This window comes from Borostomias antarcticus (genome assembly GCF_949987555.1).
Source record: "Borostomias antarcticus genome assembly, chromosome: 6".
NCBI lineage: Eukaryota > Metazoa > Chordata > Actinopteri > Stomiiformes > Stomiidae > Borostomias > Borostomias antarcticus.
Genome location: NC_140239.1, coordinates 17116476 through 17137914, shown reverse-complemented (window position 1 = coordinate 17137914; position 21439 = coordinate 17116476). Strand labels below are relative to the sequence as shown.

General features: G+C 42.1%; 2 protein-coding genes across 2 annotated transcripts; one reads left to right on the top strand and one right to left on the bottom strand.

Annotated features, from left to right (window-relative positions):
- Nucleotides 1–143: 143 nt before the first annotated feature.
- Nucleotides 144–2752, top strand: pcnp (PEST proteolytic signal containing nuclear protein; the record flags this gene model as incomplete). The annotated part of the gene is made up of 5 exons (XM_084439527.1): nucleotides 144–189; nucleotides 659–882; nucleotides 1448–1519; nucleotides 1644–1699; nucleotides 1868–2752. The coding sequence occupies 5 exons, from the start codon at nucleotides 144–146 to the stop codon at nucleotides 1980–1982; spliced, it is 513 nt and encodes a 170-aa protein (XP_084295653.1). The 3' UTR covers nucleotides 1983–2752.
- A 528-nt stretch (nucleotides 2753–3280) lies between these two features.
- On the bottom strand, nucleotides 3281–11068 carry LOC311310519 (interleukin-18 receptor accessory protein-like; the record flags this gene model as incomplete). Its single annotated transcript, XM_084440028.1, has 11 exons — nucleotides 3281–3612; nucleotides 3775–3924; nucleotides 5081–5194; nucleotides 5793–5942; nucleotides 6526–6680; nucleotides 6932–7064; nucleotides 7583–7648; nucleotides 7822–8005; nucleotides 8135–8393; nucleotides 8793–9036; nucleotides 11059–11068. 11 exons carry the CDS (start codon nucleotides 11066–11068, stop codon nucleotides 3281–3283), a joined length of 1797 nt encoding a protein of 598 aa, XP_084296154.1.
- Nucleotides 11069–21439: the final 10371 nt, after the last annotated feature.

The window sequence follows — 21439 nt, the reverse complement described above, 5'->3', positions numbered from 1 at the left end:
GGGTATTCTCATGGATGTATTAATAGGGTATTCTAAACAAACAATCCGCTTTGACAACCATCACGTGCGTCACCACGTGCGACGTATGTGACGTGGTTAGGAAACGACGGAAATGCTGACTTGTTTAGTCGTAGCTGGAAGTAATGGCGGAATATAAGCACAACACTAAGAAGTTCTCCGACGATGGAGGTGATATTAGTGCATTTTAGAGACAGTGTGTTGTTGTCCGTTTGAGTTAGATTGAACTGCAGTCTGTTATAAATAAGCTTCAGTGTGCTAATGCCCGACGTCCTGTAGCAGACTCCTTTTAGACGTGGCAGAGGGTATGGCCTATTTTCTAGCTGGTAGCTAGCCAGCTAGCTATGATGATATTTACACAGTTATTTTACAGTGCACCACTACAAATTATTTCCCTTGACGACGTTAGCAACACATAGCTAATTAAAATAATGAACTTTGAGAATTCAGCTGTTATTGCACTGCGACTGCTCATGGCTAACATTAGCTAGCTACAGACATTTCCATAAAAGGCTGCTTTGCCATGAAGGCTCACGCCTCTGCCCCGGCAGCCCAGTCCCCCGTCACCCAGGTAACTGTAGCTCATCCGTGGGTTTCCCAGGTAACAGTTGCTCACCTTGGTAAGTTGTGTTGCCTCCAGCAGGGCCAGAGGAGGAGGGAGGCAGAGTGAAAACTAAGCCTGTCTCTTCCAGCACTGGAGGAGGAGGGGTGGGAGGAGGGAAACGAGCAGCGCAGGATAGCTCTCCAGATCTGGACAGAGAGCCCACGGACCACCCCGCACCACCCAAAAAAAGGATTGGCTTTGGACTGATTAGCCAGCCGGTGAAGAAATCCAACCCCATCTCCATCAAGCTGGGTGCCAGTGTGAGTATGAGGAGGAGGAGGGAGAGGTTAGAGTTAGGGCTGCACGATTATGACAAAAGATAATAATTGCGATTATTTGCTTCAAAATGGTAATTGCAATTAATAATTGCGATTAATATTTAATGTATAATATTGATATATAATAACCAAAATGCTCCCAAATCACAGACGTTGATCCCTTTCTTGCTACTAACTCACTGACCTTGTTTTCGCTCATTTTTTCACTACTCACGGCTGCAGGTACTCTTGTGACACTTGTCTTGACCTACTGTCTTCTCAGTGAAATTGCTACGCACAGCGCACTCAGCGGGAACGCATGTGATTGGTCAGACTGTATATGCGCCTGTGATTCGTCCGTGTAGTCCTAGCACACTCAATTCAAAGCAAAATTATTAATCACATTAATTGCGGCCTTTTGCGATTAGTTAATTGCGGAGGTCATAATCGCGATATCGATTCATTCACGATTAATTCTGCAGCCCTAGTTAGAGTGACTAGCTTCTGTGACGTCCAATGAGTTCGATGGGCTGATCTGTGTGTGTGTGTATTGGGTGTTCTTTTTCAGAAACCTAAAGAACCTGTACCCACACTTCCAGCCAAGAAACCCCTGGCCTCAGTCTTCAACGAGGATGATGACGTGAGTGTGACACGCGTGCACTCACACATGCAGACACACACACACACACCCTAGCTATCCTAGCTACACATGCACACCCTTAGCCCCACACACTCTGTGCTAAACCTGCCTTCTCTGTGTGCAGAGTGAACCAGAGGAGATGCCTCCAGAGGCCAAGATGAGGATGAAGAACATTGGCAGGTAAACAGGCCACTGCACACACACACACACACACACACACACACACACACACTGCCCTTTAGTCAAGGGCTTTGGAGAGAGTGGGTGGCTGATTACTTGGGATTTTTGTATTTATTAAATCTTTTTTTTAACACTAGCCCCTTGTTTATTGTTACCCACCACCCCCAGGGAGACCCCCACCTCAGCAGGTCCTAACTCATTCAACAAGGGCAAGCAGGGCTTCTCAGACCACCAGAAGCTCTGGGAGAGGAAGCTCAAGACCCACTCTGACCACAAATCCTAGAGCGGGAAACACCTGCTCCACGACGATGATGATGATGATGACTCACATGTCCAGTTTTAGTGTTGAAGTGGACAGGGTCACTGTGGTTGTGTGTTTACCTTTTTTGTTTGTTTATTTGCTTGTTGATGGTGTAAAAATGTACATATGTAATGAATTATGTTTCCAAGCATTTTTTTAGTGTGTGCGCGCGTGTAGTTTACCCAGTAGTTGTAACAGACAGTAGGTCTGGACATCCGGTCTAGAATCTATGTGTTTAACTACAGGCTCACCGGACTAGGATATATAATCTGTGTTTAACTACAGTCTCATCCATACAAGGGTCTGTGTGTTTACTAGAGTCCTGACTGGATTCACACACCACTATTCACCAGACTGTGACACCCTCCCCTCCCGTTCTCCCCTCACCTGTCTGCTCCCCTTCTCCCCTCACCCTCCCCTCCCTTTCTCCCCTCACCTGTCTGCTCCCCTTCTCCCCTCACCCTCCCCTCCCCTTCTCCCCTCACCCTCCCCTCCCTTTCTCCCCTCACCCTCCCCTCCCTTTCTCCCCTCACCCTCCCCTCCCTTTCTCCCCTCCCCTGTCTGCTCCCCTTCTCCCCTCACCCTCCCCTCCCTTTCTCCCCTCACCTGTCTGCTCCCCTTCTCCCCTCACCCTCCTCTTCTCCCCTCACCCTCCCCTCCCTTTCTCCCCTCACCTGTCTGCTCCCCTTCTCTTCTCACTGTCTGTCCTCCCAGTGCCTGTAATTCACCTGTAGAAATGAGAAATGGACCTTGGCTGGAAAATATACTTCGATTTGATTCTGAGATGAGTGGTCTCTGTTTCATCATCACCTTCCTGCTCTGAGAGAGCTCAGCCTCATCTCAGCTGCTTCAACTTCTCCAGGCCAAGAACAGAGCAGAGCAGAAGATCAGCTCTATGCGTGTGTATGCGTAGATTCATTGAGTTGTAGTTCAACAGTTAGACCAGCGGTGGCAGTGCTACCCTTTGCTTTTGCTGAAGGCTACTCAAGATTCAAGGATGTTTATTTATCACAAGATACAGGTACCATGTACAATGAAAAGCCTGTCAATAAATACTTAAGATTGCACCTGATACAGCCTGTAGAGCAGTGTGAGAAGCTGCTGCTGATAGATAGATAGATGGATATAAATAGATAGATATAAATCAACTTACTGATGCCCAAGGGAAAATTCCTATGCAACAATACACAACAAAAATATCAAAAAGGGCAGCAAAATAGGCACAATATACAAATGCAAGATGTACAAAAGAAAAATACTTGAAATTGTACGAACACAGGTCAGGAATCTGTGTCTGGTAGGGGAGGCATGGCGGCTTTAAGTGTCCTCCAGAACTCCGTGTCTGACCAGCCCCGTCTGGGGGCCCAGTCCAGGGCCGGCAGCACACGAAGGGCCCTCAGAACCAGGGGGGGCAGCGCTGGCTCCAGTTGACCCAGAGAGGGGGGCCTGAGGGTCCAGATGAGGACCACCTGTAGCTGGCGATCCTGGAGCAGGGCCTGGAGGCCGGCCTCCAGCTCGAACACGCCACTGGGACTGCTGAGATAGGCCGGGGAGAGGAGACAGAGCAGCCGTCTGCTGCTGCGCAGAGCAGACACCACTTCGTCTGTGTAGGCTGAGGACACACACACAAAAGGTTGGATAATTTTCTAAAGACAGGATGGAGGGTACTATACGTCTTCCTTGCTGCTACCTCCCCTCCCATCCATTCCCCTATCTCTCCTCCCCCTGTCCTCCTCCTCCCCTCCCACTCTCCTCCCCCCTCACTCTCCCTCACCTCCCCCTGGTAGCAGGTCTCTCTCCAACAGACAGAGCCGGTAGCCCCACTCCTCCTCCAGGACCCGGGGCAGCAGCAGTTCCAGGGGCTCCTCAGACACATGGGCCCCAGCAGAGAGGCACCGTGGCTGGGGTGCAGAGGCCTCCACACCTGGGGTGCAGACAGTGGGACAAAGAACAGTGAAGGAAATTCAATGCTCCAGTCTCAGCGTCCGATGGTCTGCATGTTATAAAAGTTGGACAGGAGCATTATTCCAGCGTGTGGGTATTTCCTAAACTTTTTCTATTTTCAGTTTCCCATCAGCAGTTCTTAGTGGACAAATCCAGGCCCCATTCCAACACTCTAAAGACGCTTCCTTCCGTCCTCGTGGTTGTCCCCCACCCGGCGACAGCTGAAGGGGGGGACTCTAGGTTTGCTGGTGTCATGTCGTGAGTGAGTGAGTCAGTGAATGAGTGAGTGAGTGTCAGTTCCCCCATAGTACCACAACCCACCACAAAAGGGGTGCCTGTCCAATGCATTTTTCCATGACAAGTACATTTCAATTTTTACATCAAAAACTATGCTTAGTGTCTCAGTATAGTCTCAGACAAGTTTACTCGGGGAAACCATGTACTTTCTACATCCACAGAGAGTAGAGCTTGAGGTGTTTAGTAGAGCTAGATATATCTATTTCAATATTCATTATAGGACTTTAGACCATACAGGTGCATGGACTTCTTTGCCCACTTCTTTTAGATGGAGACGTTATTGGACTCTTATTCACTTTACCATGGTTTGTAGAGAGCTTACTTTGGTCAATCATTGATAAACATAATGTGACATTAGTAGCGCTAGATATGTCTGTATTTCAAAATTCATTATAGGACTTTTGACCATAGAGGTGCATGGACTTGTTTAACAACCAGTGAAAGGGTCCAAGGGTCATGCCTCTCTATTCCAGATTAGCGGCATGCTATATAAAATCACACATTATGCTGTCTTTCTTTGGTTCATTATAAACAAACAAAGCCAGAAATTTGAGTGGTCTTCTGTAGGGCAATATAGTGGGATCTCTGTATAAAAACGCCTAATGAGAAGCAGGAGGCTTGATACCACAAGGGTACATGCATAATGGGTGGGGGACAACATGTTAACATGTGTACAGTACTTGTTGATATCTAACATGACTGGATATGTGGTAGTCTGTATACTCCTCTTTACAGCTGCTACCAATCCAGGTCATATTACTGTACATCAATGATTATCCAAGGAAGGAAGGAAAAACACGTTTTTAGGGTATTGGAATGAGGCACCAGACAGCTCGTACCTAGGAGCTGAAAAGACTGGCCAGATAGAGAGGTCTTGGCTGTTCCTTCTTCCTCCCCCTCTTCTGAGACAGAGCTGCTCACATACGACACAAACGCATCAAACAGCTTCCCATCTACAAACGTGCACACACACACACACACACACACACACACACACACACACACACACATAGACACACACACACACACAGACAATGACCAAATGACCAAAACAACTTCATATGAGAGGAGAGAAACATTCATTTACTTATTCATGAGTTTATTTCATCTATAGTTTACCGTTTGATCTTAGCAGCTGTATAACCGTTAGGCCATCATTGGCTTTGAGATTATGCAATACTTTCATTTTATTTCAACGATATGTGAAAGGGGAGTAGGTGCAGTAGCTGGGCCCCAAAGAGAGAACCCCTCTCTTCCTGTTTTTTTCTGTATGCTTATCAAGAACGGAAAACCACATCCTGTGCTGACAGCTCTGTGGCTAGGAGGTCGTTCATCTCAGTCTTCTTGTACTGGACTGGCAGCACAAAAATATGGCCCCAAAAAAAGTGATCACAGGTTGTTCTGTGTGTTTGTGTGTGTGTGTGTGTACAGTATATGAATGTGTGTGTGTGTGTGTATGTGTGTGCAAGAGTGAGTATGTGTGTATGTACCTGTGTATATGTATAAATGTGTGTGTGTGTATGAGTGCGTGCATGCGTGCGTGCGTCTCACCTGTCAGGGTGTGTATGTGTGTGAGTGGACGGTAGGTTCTGTAGACTAACAATATCTCGAGCCAGTAGATGTGTGCGGTCACGCTGGCTCCCACACTGGTCAACAGGAGAACCAATACGACTGCACATACCATCACTATGGGTGGCCCATCTGAGACACACACAGACGCACACACAAACATGCACACACACACACACAACATGCACATACACAAAGACAAGTGAGACACACACACAGATGTGTATTGTTCTGTGTCCATATATATATGTCCATAGAAATCGATTGTGTACTTTGCTGTGACATGAGCAATGGGCACAAATATCTGAAGAGTGCACAGTTTGTCAAAAATGTTTATGTTTTCATAAATAACCTTATAATGGGTTTTATGATGCTAGATGCTAATACCAAACTACTCCGATAATCATGCATGTAATGATCCATGGTATCACATGTAATGATCCATGGTATCACGTGATGATCCATGGTATCACATGTAATGATCCATGGTATCACATGTAATGATCCCTGGTATCACATGTAATGCTCCCTGGTATCACATGTAATGCTCCCTGGTATCACATGTAATGCTCCCTGGTAACACCACACACAGTGACACAGCTTATCAGGACACACTGGTTGAAATAAAATAATGATCACAGTTATTTTTCACTCAACATTCAGTGGCTTTATGTTTTATATGAGGAGCAGGATCCCCAGTGATGATTGTAACTACCTGCAGGTCTGAGGATCAGCCTGAGGGTGGCACTGTTGTTTCCCAGGGAACTGCTGGCAAGGCAGTTGAAGGAGGAGGACAGGTGCTGCAGGGTGACCTGCTGGATCACCGCTTTCCTGCTCACTTTGACCTGTGTCAGGGTCACCTTCACCTCCCTGGAGGATACAGGGAGAGGATGGATTAGGAGGGGCAGATACAGGGAGAGGATGGATTAGGAGGGGCAGATACAGGGAGAGAATGGATTAGAAGGGGCAGATACAGGGACAGATCGAAGAGATAGGGAGTCAGAATATGACGACTGTCTGAACTTCTGAAGGTTTACTAGGTCAACCATACACGGAAGAGACAGGAGGTCAGGGTATGACCTCTGTGTTGGTGGTGATGATGATCGTCCAGTCAGACTCACTCTTGTTTCTCCATCTCCATCAGGACGCCGCCCTCCTGGTTGTCATGATTACCTCTCTGCCACCACTGGAGCAGCAGAGAGGACTTCCTCTGGAAGCCAAACTTGACCTCACAGGTCAGTGTGAAGCTCTGGCCTGGAGGAGAAAAGGTTAACTATTCCGGGTTAACTAGTCCAAGTTCTAGTTTGGTAGAGTTGCATAAGGATTGCTCTGTGTATCAACGCCTGGCATGACTGTCTTATAAATTAATCTTGTGTAATATCCAATCCTAGTGTAGAAAATGGTCTCTGATCTTAACAACCAACAATGACCCCTAGCAATGAGCTAGTTTGCTATAGGCTACTAACTAGCAGCACTAATTAACTAGTTAGTTTGCTTAGTTTAGAATCTGTCAAAACGAAATCCCCACAAGCTGTCTGTAATAGCTAGCTAGCTAAAGGTAATGTCCTAAAGACAATTTTGATTTCATAGAACACAGAGTATGTAATAGCCTACGTATTAAATCTCACATTTTATTGGAGATTGCATACATTCACATAAAAGGATTGCATTCAAATAACAGTCAACTTGCTGTCAAATTGCATACATTTTAACTGGACTGCAATCTAGTTGGTCAATCACAATTGCAAAGTTGCTTACTTGACAATACTCACCTAGCTCCACCTCAGTCTCGTTGACATGGGGACGGATGATCTGTGGGGGAATCTTGGTGTCTTGTGCTGTTGAAGTGGAAACTGTGATGTCATGCATCCTGTACATTTCACACACACACACACACACACACACACACACACACACACACACACACACACACACACACACACACACACATACACACACACACACACACACACACGCACACACACACACACACACACACACACACACACACCTATGACTGTGGTTTTGACTGCCCTCCTCAGTGTCCAGGAGAAGCCATGCTGATCAGAGGTGTGGCGGTCACAGAAGAACACAGTGTCGTCCAACTCGAACACAGTTTCTAGATGCAGCTTGTGACCATCTGTTGTCACTGAAACACGCCTCGTAATTTTCAGCTCATCAAGCCCTGTGGCATCCTGCACACACACACATACACAGGTTGTTAGATTGATCGATTGATGAGTCAAGTTGCTACTGAATGATTGTATTTGATGTGTGTGACCCAGGTGTGGTGGTGTCTGATAGTGGTGGTGTCCATACTGTACCTGGTACCAGCAGACTGGTGTGCAGGAACCTAGACAGGAGTTCCTGTAACCAGGTGTGTTGGGTTCCAGAGCACTGGTTCTGTTCGAAGCTGTGTTCGGGTCCAGAGAGGAGGTGCTGTTATCGTCCAGGCCTGGACAGTGCACCCAGCCCTCCACACCCTCATCCAGAAGCACGCTGCTGTCCTCTGGGTCACCACAGCCCAGCACCCCCGTCTTCTCCACCACCAGATCCAAGACCAGCGGCAGCTTTTCCAAGCTACTGTACACACACAAACACACACACACATTTACCACACAAACACAATCATTTTGAAGGTAGGCAAATAGGCAAATACAGTAAAGTAACAGAGACCAGAACAATAGTGAGGTGGTGGTCACAGGCAAATAAAACCCACAGTGGAACACTGACACACAGTCAGTCACACTGTTCATTTCAGAGGAAAATGTAGGCAGATTTGATGTAAAGGTGAACCGATAGACAGAAAGATAGAAGGAAGTAGTGAGAGAGAGAGGGACGGAATGAGAGAGAAAGAGTAAGAGAGAGTGAAAGAGTGAAAAAGTGAAAGAGAGAGAAAGACAGAGAGAGAGAGAGAAATGGACCATCAGTAGGGGTTTCTCTTGTCTGGTAGTGGACTGGGGAGAGTTGGCGTGGACCTACCGACACACATAGTACCCAGAGTGCTTCACTTCGATCGCAGAGAACCAGAGGGCATTGCCCCGTATAGCCACACCCCCTGTGTCTCCAAGAACTCTGAGCCGTCTGTCCTTATCCAGCCTGGACCAGACTATGTCCTGGCTGGCATTGACACTGGCATTGTAGAGATTGGCAGAACAAGGACCGGCACACTGCATCACAAACACCTCCCCACACACGGCCCTGTAGCCAAACTCAGGGACCAAACCTGGCAACCCAGAACATAGAGAGATGGCAGAGGGAGGGTCAGGGGTCAATGGTAAAGGGTCAAAGGTGAGCAGACATGATACAAACACACATGCGCGCACGTACACACACACACACACACACACACACACACACACACACACACACACACACTCTAGGCCTTTGTAATCAGGTCAAGAAAAGGTGAAGATAAGAGCCAGACACCTGTTCTCCCTTTGTCCTGGCCCAACTGGTCCAGGCAGCAGCTGTCTAACAGGAGGAAGAGGAGCAGGAGGAGGTGAGGGAGAAGTCCAGCCAGTGTGTGTCCCCTTGACAGTGGAGCCTGTCCCATCACCATGTCAACAGCAGGAGTGGTCTAGTTCCTCTGAAACACACAGATCAGAAACATTTCTCTGTGCCTAGACACACAGACACAACCCTGTTTTTACAACCTCTCTTGCATGTAAAGAGCACAATTTGAGAAACACACACACACACACACACACACACACATACATATGTGATCCTGAGCCCTATGTTGAGACAGCAGGGTTTTGAAATCTCTCTGCAGGGGCAGGGCTTCCACATCCTTGCACGCTTCCTGTTCACTTCCTGTTAACCACTGAGCGCCAGTTCCAAGAAAATGCGCTCTTGTTTTAGTGTGATTATGTGTGTATTCTACAGAATCAGTACAAGGCATGTACAGTTATTTGTGGAGGTGTTCACATATCCATACCTACTCCATAAGAGACTGGGAACACATGCAGAATACTGTCAGCCTAGACGTTCTGCTCCAGTTCAACTCCACACTGATCAATGACATGAACACAGACACATGTACAGTACCAGCTTTTATTAAGTTGAATTGTTTTATATTGTTCTGGTGTGGTATCGTATATACTGTACAATACTTTGGAGTATATTGTTTTGTATTTGCAATACATTGTATAATATATTACAGTATATTGTATTTGTACTATATTGTATGGTACTGTACTATATTGTATGGTATTGTCTAGTATTTGCAGTATATTGTATGGTATGGTACTTTATGTGTATGGTATTGTTATAGATATTTTACCACTGCACACGTCTACATTTTGTACCCAGGAGTGAGATTAATCGATAAAGTTTGAACACGCAACAAACTGTCCATCTTTAGCAAAGACTTTAATAAGATATTTGTAAGCACAGAAATTCGCACTCAGGCATAGATACAGCAAGGAGTCCCAATCATTCAAGAGCATTCAGGCATTTTTATGGCGTTGCATAGCGACCTTAATACAAGATCAGAACGACCAACAACAGCAGATAAAGAATTAGCATTCATACTGTACCTATCTATGCAGCTGGCACCTAGCTAAGCTCATAGCAGGATGATTCTTACTCTATGCACAGACTTTCTGGTAGCAAAACGGCACACACATATCATCAGTTTCAGAATGTATGACATCATGATAAAGACTCTGTTATTCGTAACAAAGCTTATTGCAAAGATGAGATGGCTTCGCTACAAGGCCTCAACAGTCAAATCAAATGGTTGACCCAAAATAATCACTGGTTTACACAGCAAATTCCCATCAGGTAAGATGACACAGACAGCACATGTATATTTTATATTGATCAACTATGATGGAAGTGAGTCTTGGTGAAAGGCTCTAAGGCCTTTATTTGCCATCACAGTATTGTCTAGTACTGTATGTACAGTACATGTGTTTGCATTCCATTAAACATATTGATATTGTCATTTAAATGTTAATACAAAAACATGTTATTTATACATACTGAAATGTAAGCATGACTCATGCAAAAGAGATCTTGCTCTCAAATGAGGTGTTTATATAAAGGTTGAATACAGTGATACTTCTTTAGGGACAGATACCTATCTCGTAACTTGGATCTGCTCCAAAATGTAATGGGTTCTAAGTTGACCCATGCTACAGCCTTCCACCTAGCTTCGTGAACATCAGTCAAGTAGTTTTTGTGTAATCCTGCTAACAGACAAACTAACAAACAAGTTAACACACGCCACCGAAAACATTACCTCTCGCCATGCGCTATCGCTGGGGCGGAGGTAACAACTGATAAATTCATACAAAACAATCTGATATAAATGGTTACAATATAACATGAATGGGTACATTAACATGTAGTATAGTTACAAATTCTCTCTGCCTTTCTTGAAACATAATTGTAACTTCCTGTAAATATGCATTGATATCTTGCAGGCATTTCAAGTCATCTCTACAGTGCAAGAAATGAACTCCTTTTAGAGAAAATGCTGATAGGCCAAGAATTGGAACATTTGGAATGTTTCAGAGCAAGTCTGTCCCACCCTGCCAGAGCTTCCACATCAGGAGTTTGCAGCCGGTAGGGGTGCACTGTGTGTGTGTGTGTGTGTGTGTGTGTGTGTGTGTGTGTGTGTGTGTGTGTGTGTGTGTGTGTTTATGTGTGTGTGTGTGTGTGTGTGTGTGTGTGTGTGTGTATGTGTGTTTGTGTCTGAAATGTATTCTTGGTCTGTCATGGTAGGACAGTGTCCCTACAGTGAGATTCTCCACACCACCAACACTCTGTATTGAAGCCCTCAGACAGACCGCTGTGTGCACACTCGCATGCGGTGAGAGTACAGTGTGTGTGTCCTTACAGATGTGGTAAGGTTGCAGGGTGGGAGGCGATGCTCCTCCGGGGTTCTAGGCGGTGCTGGCGAGGCCTGGCCGGCAGGAGGTAGCGGAGCTGCCTCCAGAAGGAGGAGGACAGGGAGTGTGAGGAGGCGCCTTGCCAGGTCACCACATGGCCCGCCTGGGCCAGCAGGCACAGGGCCTCTGGGAGCGGGTCTTGGTCTTGTTCCCGGTCTGTCTGGCTCTCTGAAGGGGAAGAGGCTGTCTGGACCAGGACCAGCCGGATCTGACGCTCCACCAGGGCTGCATGGAGACCGCTCAGCAGCCCATATTGGGCCTCACAGTCCTGGTTCTGATCCTGGTTCTGGCCCGGAGAGCAGGGCACCAGAATCAGTCTGCGGCTCTGCTCTATACAGTCCAGAACAGCTTTGGCTATGGCTGAAACACACACACACAATCAAATATCAAATGTTTTATTTAGCGACAATTTATGCAAGGGAAGTCTCATATTTTTTGGCAGTATATCTAGATTTCAGAAAGACAGGCAAAAAGACAGACAGGAAGATGTCTACCCTCACCCTGACCAGGAAGGACATCTCGATGGTAGAGGCACAGGGTGTATCCCAGCTTCTGCTCCAGCAACTCCTCCAGCAGCCTCCTGTCCTCCACATTCAGACCTGCCCCTCCAGGGGTCTTATAATGCATCAAATAGGCATCATAAGCTTTTGCATCTGAAAACACAAAGCACTGCTATGTCACTCTTATGTATGCATATGATCTATGTACTATGAATGTATGTGCATTGTGACGTTGTTTGGAAATTATTTTGTGTGATGCAACGGCTTGGAGCCCAAGACAACTTTCCCTACAGGACAATATAGTAGGCCTGTATCTTATCTCTTATCTTATTATGTTGGATGTCCACAAGCTAACAGGTTTGGGCAACCAAGCTATGCAAGGAGTTTCACTTCTGTGAATTTATAATATCACAGTTACAATGAATCGGATGCCTCTTCTACATCTGTCTGACACGATCCCACCTGAGGGTCTGCTGAAGCAACCCAGCTCATCTCGTAGGAACAGAACAATATATAGCTTCATCTTCACATAGACGAGCGTCGTCACAGTGACTGTTACTGCCAAGACTCCCAGGACGCCAAGGACCAGGAAGTAAGATGGGCTGGAGCCTGTGGAACAGGAAGAACAGGCACTATGGAAACAGTCAGCTAGATGTAGCTAGTTACTGTATAGTGCAACAACATATATTTATCTGTCAGTTAGCTAGTTAGTTCCCTGGTTATGTAGTTTGTTAGTTAGCCTGTAAATGTGTTTGCTGGTCAGTTAATTAGTCAACTTAGGTAGTTAGACAGTAAGTTATTTAGATTGATAATTAATGAGTTGGCTGGTTAGTTAGTTATACCAAGTTTGTTACCCAGAAATACAGTTACAAGATGGGACGATCTGATCAACAAACTGGAGTTCCATGATCGGTCACGCCCTGGATTAAGATGTTTTTGTCCTTTTGGCCGCAAAACTTAAACCGGGAACTATTATATAGCCAGTAACACATTAGAATAACTACCCCTTCTAAATAGTTAATAGATCATCCACAAAATGTTAGTTAACGCCTTATTAAATGTTTGTAAATAGTTGGTTAAGGGTTTAAAACTGACTTATAAATGGTTAATAGATAATGAACAGATGATGATTAGTAAACTACTTACTAATGACTTGTTAAGTATTTTTTAATAGTTGATCCACCTAAAGTTGGCCCCATATAGACCGTATTGGGACGTTATTCTAAAGTTGCAACAATTCCTCATTTGCTAATGTTTACAAATGTTATTTTATATTAGTAAATTGGTAAGTCAATAATTATCAACTAATTTGTGAAAGGTCAGTTAATATATTTTATAATACCATGTTCATGAGTTCATGAGACCTTTTTGGGACGTTATTCTAAAGTTGCAACTATTACTCATTTACTAACAATGGTGTACAGTCCCTGTGGAGCTGTCGTGGCTGTTCTCTTCCATCCATCCGTCCATCCATCCATCCATCTGTTCACTTGTATGAGTAAATGAGGAATAGTTGCAACATTAGAATAACATCCCAATAAGGTATATAACTCAAACATGGTATTATCAAATATATTTATTAACCTTTATGATTTGTTACATCTAAACATTTATTAATTTGTGTTTAGATGGGTCCCCTGATGGGGAGAACTGTAGGTGGATTAACTATTAACAAAAACTTAACAAGTCATTAGTAAGTAGTTTACTTATTGCTTGTTCATGATCTAATAACTAGCCTATTTATAAGATGTGGTTTAAAATCATTAACCAATTATTAACACACATTTAACAAGCCATTAATAAATCATTAACTAACAGTTTGTGGTTGATCTATTAACTATTTATAAGGAATATTGTAAATCATTAACTGACTATTAACAAACGTTTAACACATCATTAATAACTCATTAACTTACCATTTGTGAATGATCTATTAACTTTTTATAAGGGATAGTTATTCTAAAGTGCCTAACATTAAATGACTCTCTGACAATTATATGCCAGACAATTTGAGAGCAAATTCTCATCTTAATTTTCCCCCTCGCTTATTAGGTAGGCCTAAGTAGTTAGTTGGTTAGTTATATAGTTAGTTAGTTTTTTTGTTGGTTAGTTAATTAGGTAGTTGGTTGCTTAGTTGAATTAGTAAGTGGTTAGTTATGAAGGCCGTTGGTTAATGAGGCAGTTAGTTGGTTAGATAGGTAGTAGTCTAAGGTATAGTTAGATGGTTAGGTAATTGGTTATACAGTAGCTATTTGGTTAGTACGTTAGGTATGGAGGCAGTTGGTTAGTTAGGTAGTTAGTTGGTTACTAGTTAGGTAGATAGATGATTAGGTGTGTACTGTGTAGTTGGGTAGTTAGCCTAGTTAGTTGGTTCGGTAGTTAGGTAGGCCTTGGTAGATGGTAGGCAGGCACATAATTGGTTAGTTAGTTGGTTATTAGTTAGCTAGATAGATGGCTAGGTATGTACTATATAGTTGGGTAGTTAGTTGGTTAGTTAGCCTAGTTAGTTAGATAGGTAGGCCTTGGTAGATGGTTAGGCAGGCACACACTGTAGTTGGTGATTTAGGTAGTTAGTTGGTTAGGTAGTTGGTGAGTTGGTTGGGTAGAAAGACGGTTAGGAAGGTAGTTAGTTGGTTAGTTAGGTAGTTTGTTGGTTTCATTAGACATTCAATAGACATTCACATTCTGTATTTTGTGCCTTAGTAAGAGACAGAGGTAAAAGTACAATCATTATCAGGAACCTGTTTTTCTCGTCCCATTTTTTATTTATTTATTTATTTATTTAATAAAACCAAAAACATCTGGTTGTTATAATAACATTGTGTCATTTATAACTGTATGTTTAATATCTGTCCTACTTCCACAGCCCCTGCCCCCCCACGCACACACAATTTATTGAAATTGAACAATCAATTTAAAATACGCTGCTGTATTTGACAAAACATCATACCAAATGAAGATTATTCTAATCATGTACCTGTATGTCCATATATGACAGCCTTTGGTTTTTGTGAGTAATTGATTGATAATTGATTAAAATTCAAGAAACAAAAAGTAATGAGGACCAATGATGGACTTCTCAGACAATTCACCAAATTTCACCAAAGCATACTTTTATTGACTCCATAATGTCATAGCATAACACATAGACATGCATTCAGGCAAAGTTTGCCTGACAGTCCAAAACCATGGGACCCCATCTTAAAGAACATCACTGTCAGTAATGGTAAACCACAAAAATATGGCAAGCAAGAACCGCAACACTAACAAACATTAAAATGTGGATCTCAAATAAACACAACTACATACAGAACTAATTTTCCAAACATAAACATCATAACTGCCTACTGGGAAATATACAAATTAGTTCTATAACATTCAGCTAGCTACTCCCCTGCAATGTCTAGCTAGCTTACTGGCTAATCTAGTGAACCTAGTTCACTACACTATCCCCTCCTCTAAAAACCCAATGGCGGCCTTGGCCTAACCCAGTGGCGGGGATCTGTATCCAACTTTGTGGGGGACATTTACATTGAAATTTTGCAAGAGTACTTTTTTGGGGGTACATCTTCCTACGTGGCTGTATGGTCATTTGAATGCCACTACCCCAATCTAAATATTGGGGGGGACAATTTTAATGATCTCAAATATTGGGGGGGGGACATGTCCCCCCTGACCCCCCCAGGATCCCTGCCCCTGGCCTAACCTACGTATATTCCATGTGGAGGAGTCCATCCATTGTGGGAGTTTTCTTCTCTGGGAGCTCCTTCTCGCGACTGTTTAGTGGACAAGGGTGGCGGTGCTGTATTGCCATAGTCCCAGCCCCCACCCTTGTCATCACTGCAGCTGTCTTGTGCGGTCAGGGAGGGCAGCACTGGCCCTTGCACCAGTGAGCCTGGGGGCCTGCCAAAGGCAAGGTCTACTGGCGTCCGAAGCTCCCGACTGAGCATTAGTGCAGCAGCAATGCAATAGGTGGATTCCTGTCTGGCAGACCAGTAGGTCATGAGGACCAGGGGCAGGTGGAAGTCCCAGTCCCGCTGATTGGGTGCCTAAGGTCCGGTTGAACCATTCAACCAGACCGTCACTTTGCGGGTGTAAGGGGGTGGTATGGGTCTTCCATACCCCGAGGCAAATACACACCTCCCCGAACACCTGAGACTCAAAGTTTCACCTATGGTCACTGTGCAGCTCTTCCGGCACTCCAAACCGGGTGAACATCCCCTCAATGAGGCAGTCCGCTACTGTAGTGGTGGACGAAACTACTTACTACCAAAACTGGATGAAAATACTTTTACATGAGGTGACAAACTCACATCAGCTAATGCTGTGACTGACTGATTCCAACTGAGCATTAGTTCACACTGATCCAAATCCAGTGACAACACATCAAGGTAAGGTTGTATTGACTACCAGGACACTCAACTGAATTGTCTACAAATTTGTTCTCGAGCAAGAGGTTGAGTGTGAGAAGCTTGTGCCCAAGCTTCTGTTTTTTCTACCCTTGATGATTAAAGGAGTAGTAAAGGGAAAATGCATGTTTAGCCTTGTTTTAAGGTTACTTAGGATCATATACAATAGTTCAGATCAAAACGTTGACAAAGCTAGCATTTTCGAGAAAGTTGATAATTGCTCTATCACCGTTTTGGTCATACAATGGATGTGGATGGACATCTTGAAAAATCGGTAACACTTTATAATAACGATGTGTTATAACACATTTATAAGATAATAGTAGATAGTAAACTAATCATGAATTAAGCATTTGTATATGTTTGTAAAGGATTAATAATAGTTTGTAACTTAAGTTATACAACATTTGTAAGCTATTAGTAGATAATTTACTCATCATGAACAAACCATTAGGAGATAGTAAACTAATCATGAATTAAGCATTTGTATATGTTTGTAAATGATTAATAAATAGTTTAACTTAAGTTATAAAACATTTGTAAGCTATTAGTAGATAATTTGCTCATTATGAACAAACCATGAATATACATTTGTTAATGATTATCCAATAATTTGTAACTCATTAGTACATAATTTGAAAATGTACTACTTCATCATTCATATGATCAGTATATCATTTTTTACACAAGATCAACCTTATTTGTAAATTATTAGTGAAATATTCAAAGATGTTATCTAATGTGTAGTAACATTTGTAGATGCGTAAAAAAAACTCACTTCATTTGTTTTTTCATGTTTAACAAATGCTTTATAAAACATTCTTAAAAGATCTATAGATCATTGTCAGTTGTTATTGTGGGCCCTAATCTAAAGTGAAGACTTTTCATTATTTAGAAATGTCAGTTAATGTTTATAAATTATTTGTGGACTTTTTACTCACCTGTTATGAACGATCTGGCTTTTATGAAGACACAAATCACTTACTAGACTTCTCTTATCATGTTTAACAAATGATTTGCTAGACATTTAGTAAAAATCTTTAAATCATTTGCAGACGCTATTGTGTGCCCTAATCTAAAGTGAACACTATTCATTATTTACAAATGTTTGTTAATGTTTATAAACTATTTGTAGACTTTTTTCTCAACCTGTTATGAACGATACGACTTCTATAAATATACACAAAATTCCTAGACTTCTCTTATCATGTTTAACAAATGATTTGTTAGACATCCATTAACAATCTATACATCATTTGCAGATGCTATTGTGTGCCCTAATCTAAAGTGAAGACTATTCATTATAAACAAATGTCTAATAATGATTGCTAATTATTTGTAAACTTTTTCCTCATGTTATAAATGGTGTAGACAGTTTTGGTATCCATCCTTCTTTGTGACATCAGTGAGAGAATAGGGAGTACTGTATGATGTATACATTTTATTAACAAGACCCAATATTGTTTATAAAAAAGGGAAAAAGTCATTTCTCACACTGACATGGTTTCTCAACCGTGTGGATTCTTCTAAATGTATGAAATGTAAATAATGAATAGTGGTCACTTTAGATTAGGGCACACAATAGCGTATGCAAATGATTTATAGATTTGTCTAGCATGTCTAGCAAATCATTTGTAAAACATGAAAAGAGAAGTCTAGTAAGTGCTTTGTGTCTTCATAAAAGCCAGATCATTCATAACAGGTCAGTAAAAAGTCCACAAATAATTTATAAACATTAACTGACATTTATAAATAATGAATAGTCTTCACTTTAGATTAGGGCCCACAATAACAACTGACAATGATCTATAGATCTTTTAAGAATGTTTTATAAAGCATTTGTTAAACATGAAAAAAAAAATGAAGGTATCGTGAGTATTTTTTTACGCATCTACAAATGTTATTACACATTAGATAACATCTTTGAATATTTCACTAATAATTAACAAATAAGGTTGATCTTGTGTAAAAAATGATCTACTGATCATATGAACGATGAAGTAGTACATTTTCAAATGATGTACTAATGAGTTATAAATTATTGGATAATCATTAACAAATGTATATTCATGGTTTGTTCATGAGAAAAGTATCTACTAATAGCTTACAAATGATTTATAACTTAAGTTACAAACTATTTAATAATAATTTTCAAATATATACAAATGCTTAATTCATGATTCGTTTACTATCTACTAATGGTTTGTTCATGATGAGTAAATGATCTACTAATAGCTTACAAATGTTGTATAACTTAAGTTACAAACTATGTATTAATCATTTACAAACATATACAAATGCTTAAATCATGATTAGTTTACTATCTACTATTAGCTTATAAATGTGTTATAACACATCGTTATTATAAAGTGTTACGGAAAAATCATTCAAAAACATGTTAAACTCGATTTCAAAGACAAGAAACTCACCTAGGTGTTAGTTGGCGTTCTGACATATAATTCGCCATAAAGTAAGATTCTAGTTAATCTGGAAAGGCTTTTTAAAATATTTAGCATAGAACTATTTAGTCGCAGCAAAATACGTGTGTAAACTTCCGCAAACTAGGTAGCCTAGCAACATGAACAATAACAATAGCTACCGTAAGTAGTTCCGCTTCCTGAATCCCCTCTGCGGATTTGATCTACACATCTACAACGGTCGCGTCAATACAAGTCAATGGATTTCATAAAATGATCAATAAAACCCTACAGGATTCATACATTGCGGCGAATTTGATGTCAGAACACCAACGGACACCAATTACGCCCTCGGTGAGCTTCTTGTCTTTGAAATCGAGAGTTTAACATGTTTTTGAATGATTTTTCAAGATGCCCATCCACATCCATTGTATGACCAAAACGGTGGTAGAGCAATTATCAACTTTCTCAAAAGTGCTAGTTTTGTAAACTTTTTAATCTGAACCATTGTATATGATCTTAAGTAACCTTAAAACAGGGCTAAACATGATTTTCCCTTTACTACTCCTTTAAATCAAGTGGGAAACCAAATGAGATAATCCCACTAGTTTCAGTTTCAGGAACTCTCTAGAAACAGCTGCCAATAACTTGAAACAAACTAGAATAGGGCAGAACATCTGCAAGAAAATAAGATAAACTTGATTCAAGAAAGGATGATTTTAAGACCCAACACTAGATTATATGACTGTTTCTATAAGAAGATAGAAAATGTAAAATATTGTCATGGGTGTTCTCATTTGAAAATTACTCTGCATGTCCATTAAAGGCACATATTGGCTTAAACCGGTGTGTTTAGTTCAGCACAGCTTTAGGACCTGGGGAGGCTGACTGGCTAGGGAGGCTGACTGGGCGCTTGCTGCAGGAGAAGCAAATACAGTTAACCTTACTTTCTCTAACCTAACCAGGATACATTGACAAAAAGGAACACTGCAGATCGAGAAACATCAAAATGTTAGATAAATATTAGCCCATCGGCCCTTGCAAAAACAAAAAATATTTGCTAATGGCCATACAATGTGTTTTGAATGTAAACAGGGTTTGACTATTTGGAGGGACCCCTAGACTGCCATCATGGCACCCTATTTGGGAAAGCCTGCATCTAATTTTCTTCACTATTTTTTTTTCTCTTCATTGCAAAGACCCTTCATAGTGTTTTCTCTCTTGGAAGGTCATTGAACAGGGCACCTCATAATGGCACCCTTTTCCATTGGAAGGGCACCATAGGGAAGGTCATGTTTAGACCATTGTCAAGGCATCTCAATAGGGTGCTGCATCACATTTTATCCACTGGAAGGGCACTCATTAAGACACATTGTTACTCCACTTCTCAAATGGAAGGGCATTTAAGGGTACTTCATGAATTGGTAACACTTTACAATAAGGGTACATTAATAAGCATTAGTTAATGCATTATTAAGCATTAAGTAACAGTTAACTAATGTATCTATTAACCATTTACTAATGTTATTTATGTTAACTAAGGTTAACTCACCTAACCCTAACCCTAACTAAGGTATCAATTAACATTAGTAACCTAACCTAACCCTAAATAAGCATTAGTTAACAGTTAACTAATGTTTTTTGTGACCCTTATTGTAAAGTGTGACCCATGAATTTTCATCAGAAAGGCACCATGTAGGGACCCTCAAGTATATTCTATTGTAAGGGCACCTACTGTATGGCATCACATCACATTTTCCCTGGTGAAGATTCTTTTACATTCTAACTAAAGTGGACTAATGTTAGTGCACGCTGGCTTTGTGCTACGGGAGAAAAGCCTATGCGTGTTTGTGGATCAATTAAGCTCTTTGGTGTTATTTATCTGTGTGGGATGTGGTTAATTTCTCCCTGACTTGCAGATGTTCTGCTGCAGATGGAAAAATCTGTTAACCGCAGTGAGGGGGAAGGAGCAGGGAAGAGGGATGATGAAAATGACTGTTTTCAGAGAAATGTCGTGGTTTAACCTGATCCTGTTAGCTGTTTCTAATTATGATGATTGACCCCTGAGTGTGGGTTACACACTTAGGGCTGGTACATTCTGTGCCAAACACCACTGTTGTGGGTAGAGAGAGAGAGAGAGAGAGAGAGAGAGAAACCTGGGTGCCGAGGCGCCGTAGGCTATCTTGGCTGCAAGGCCATAATCAACGACCAGTCCAGACCAGTCTTATCGGTGAAGAGGGGGGGTGGGAGGGGAACACTCAAACCACTTAAGAACGTTGCAACGAGACCAATGCTTTGATTTGGGCCAGACAGCCATACAGACAGGCCAGCTGAACATTGTATGCTTAACCTTCTGTAATTAAACAGCTTTTGATTGTCTCTCAAATCCTGTGTTGGAGAGAT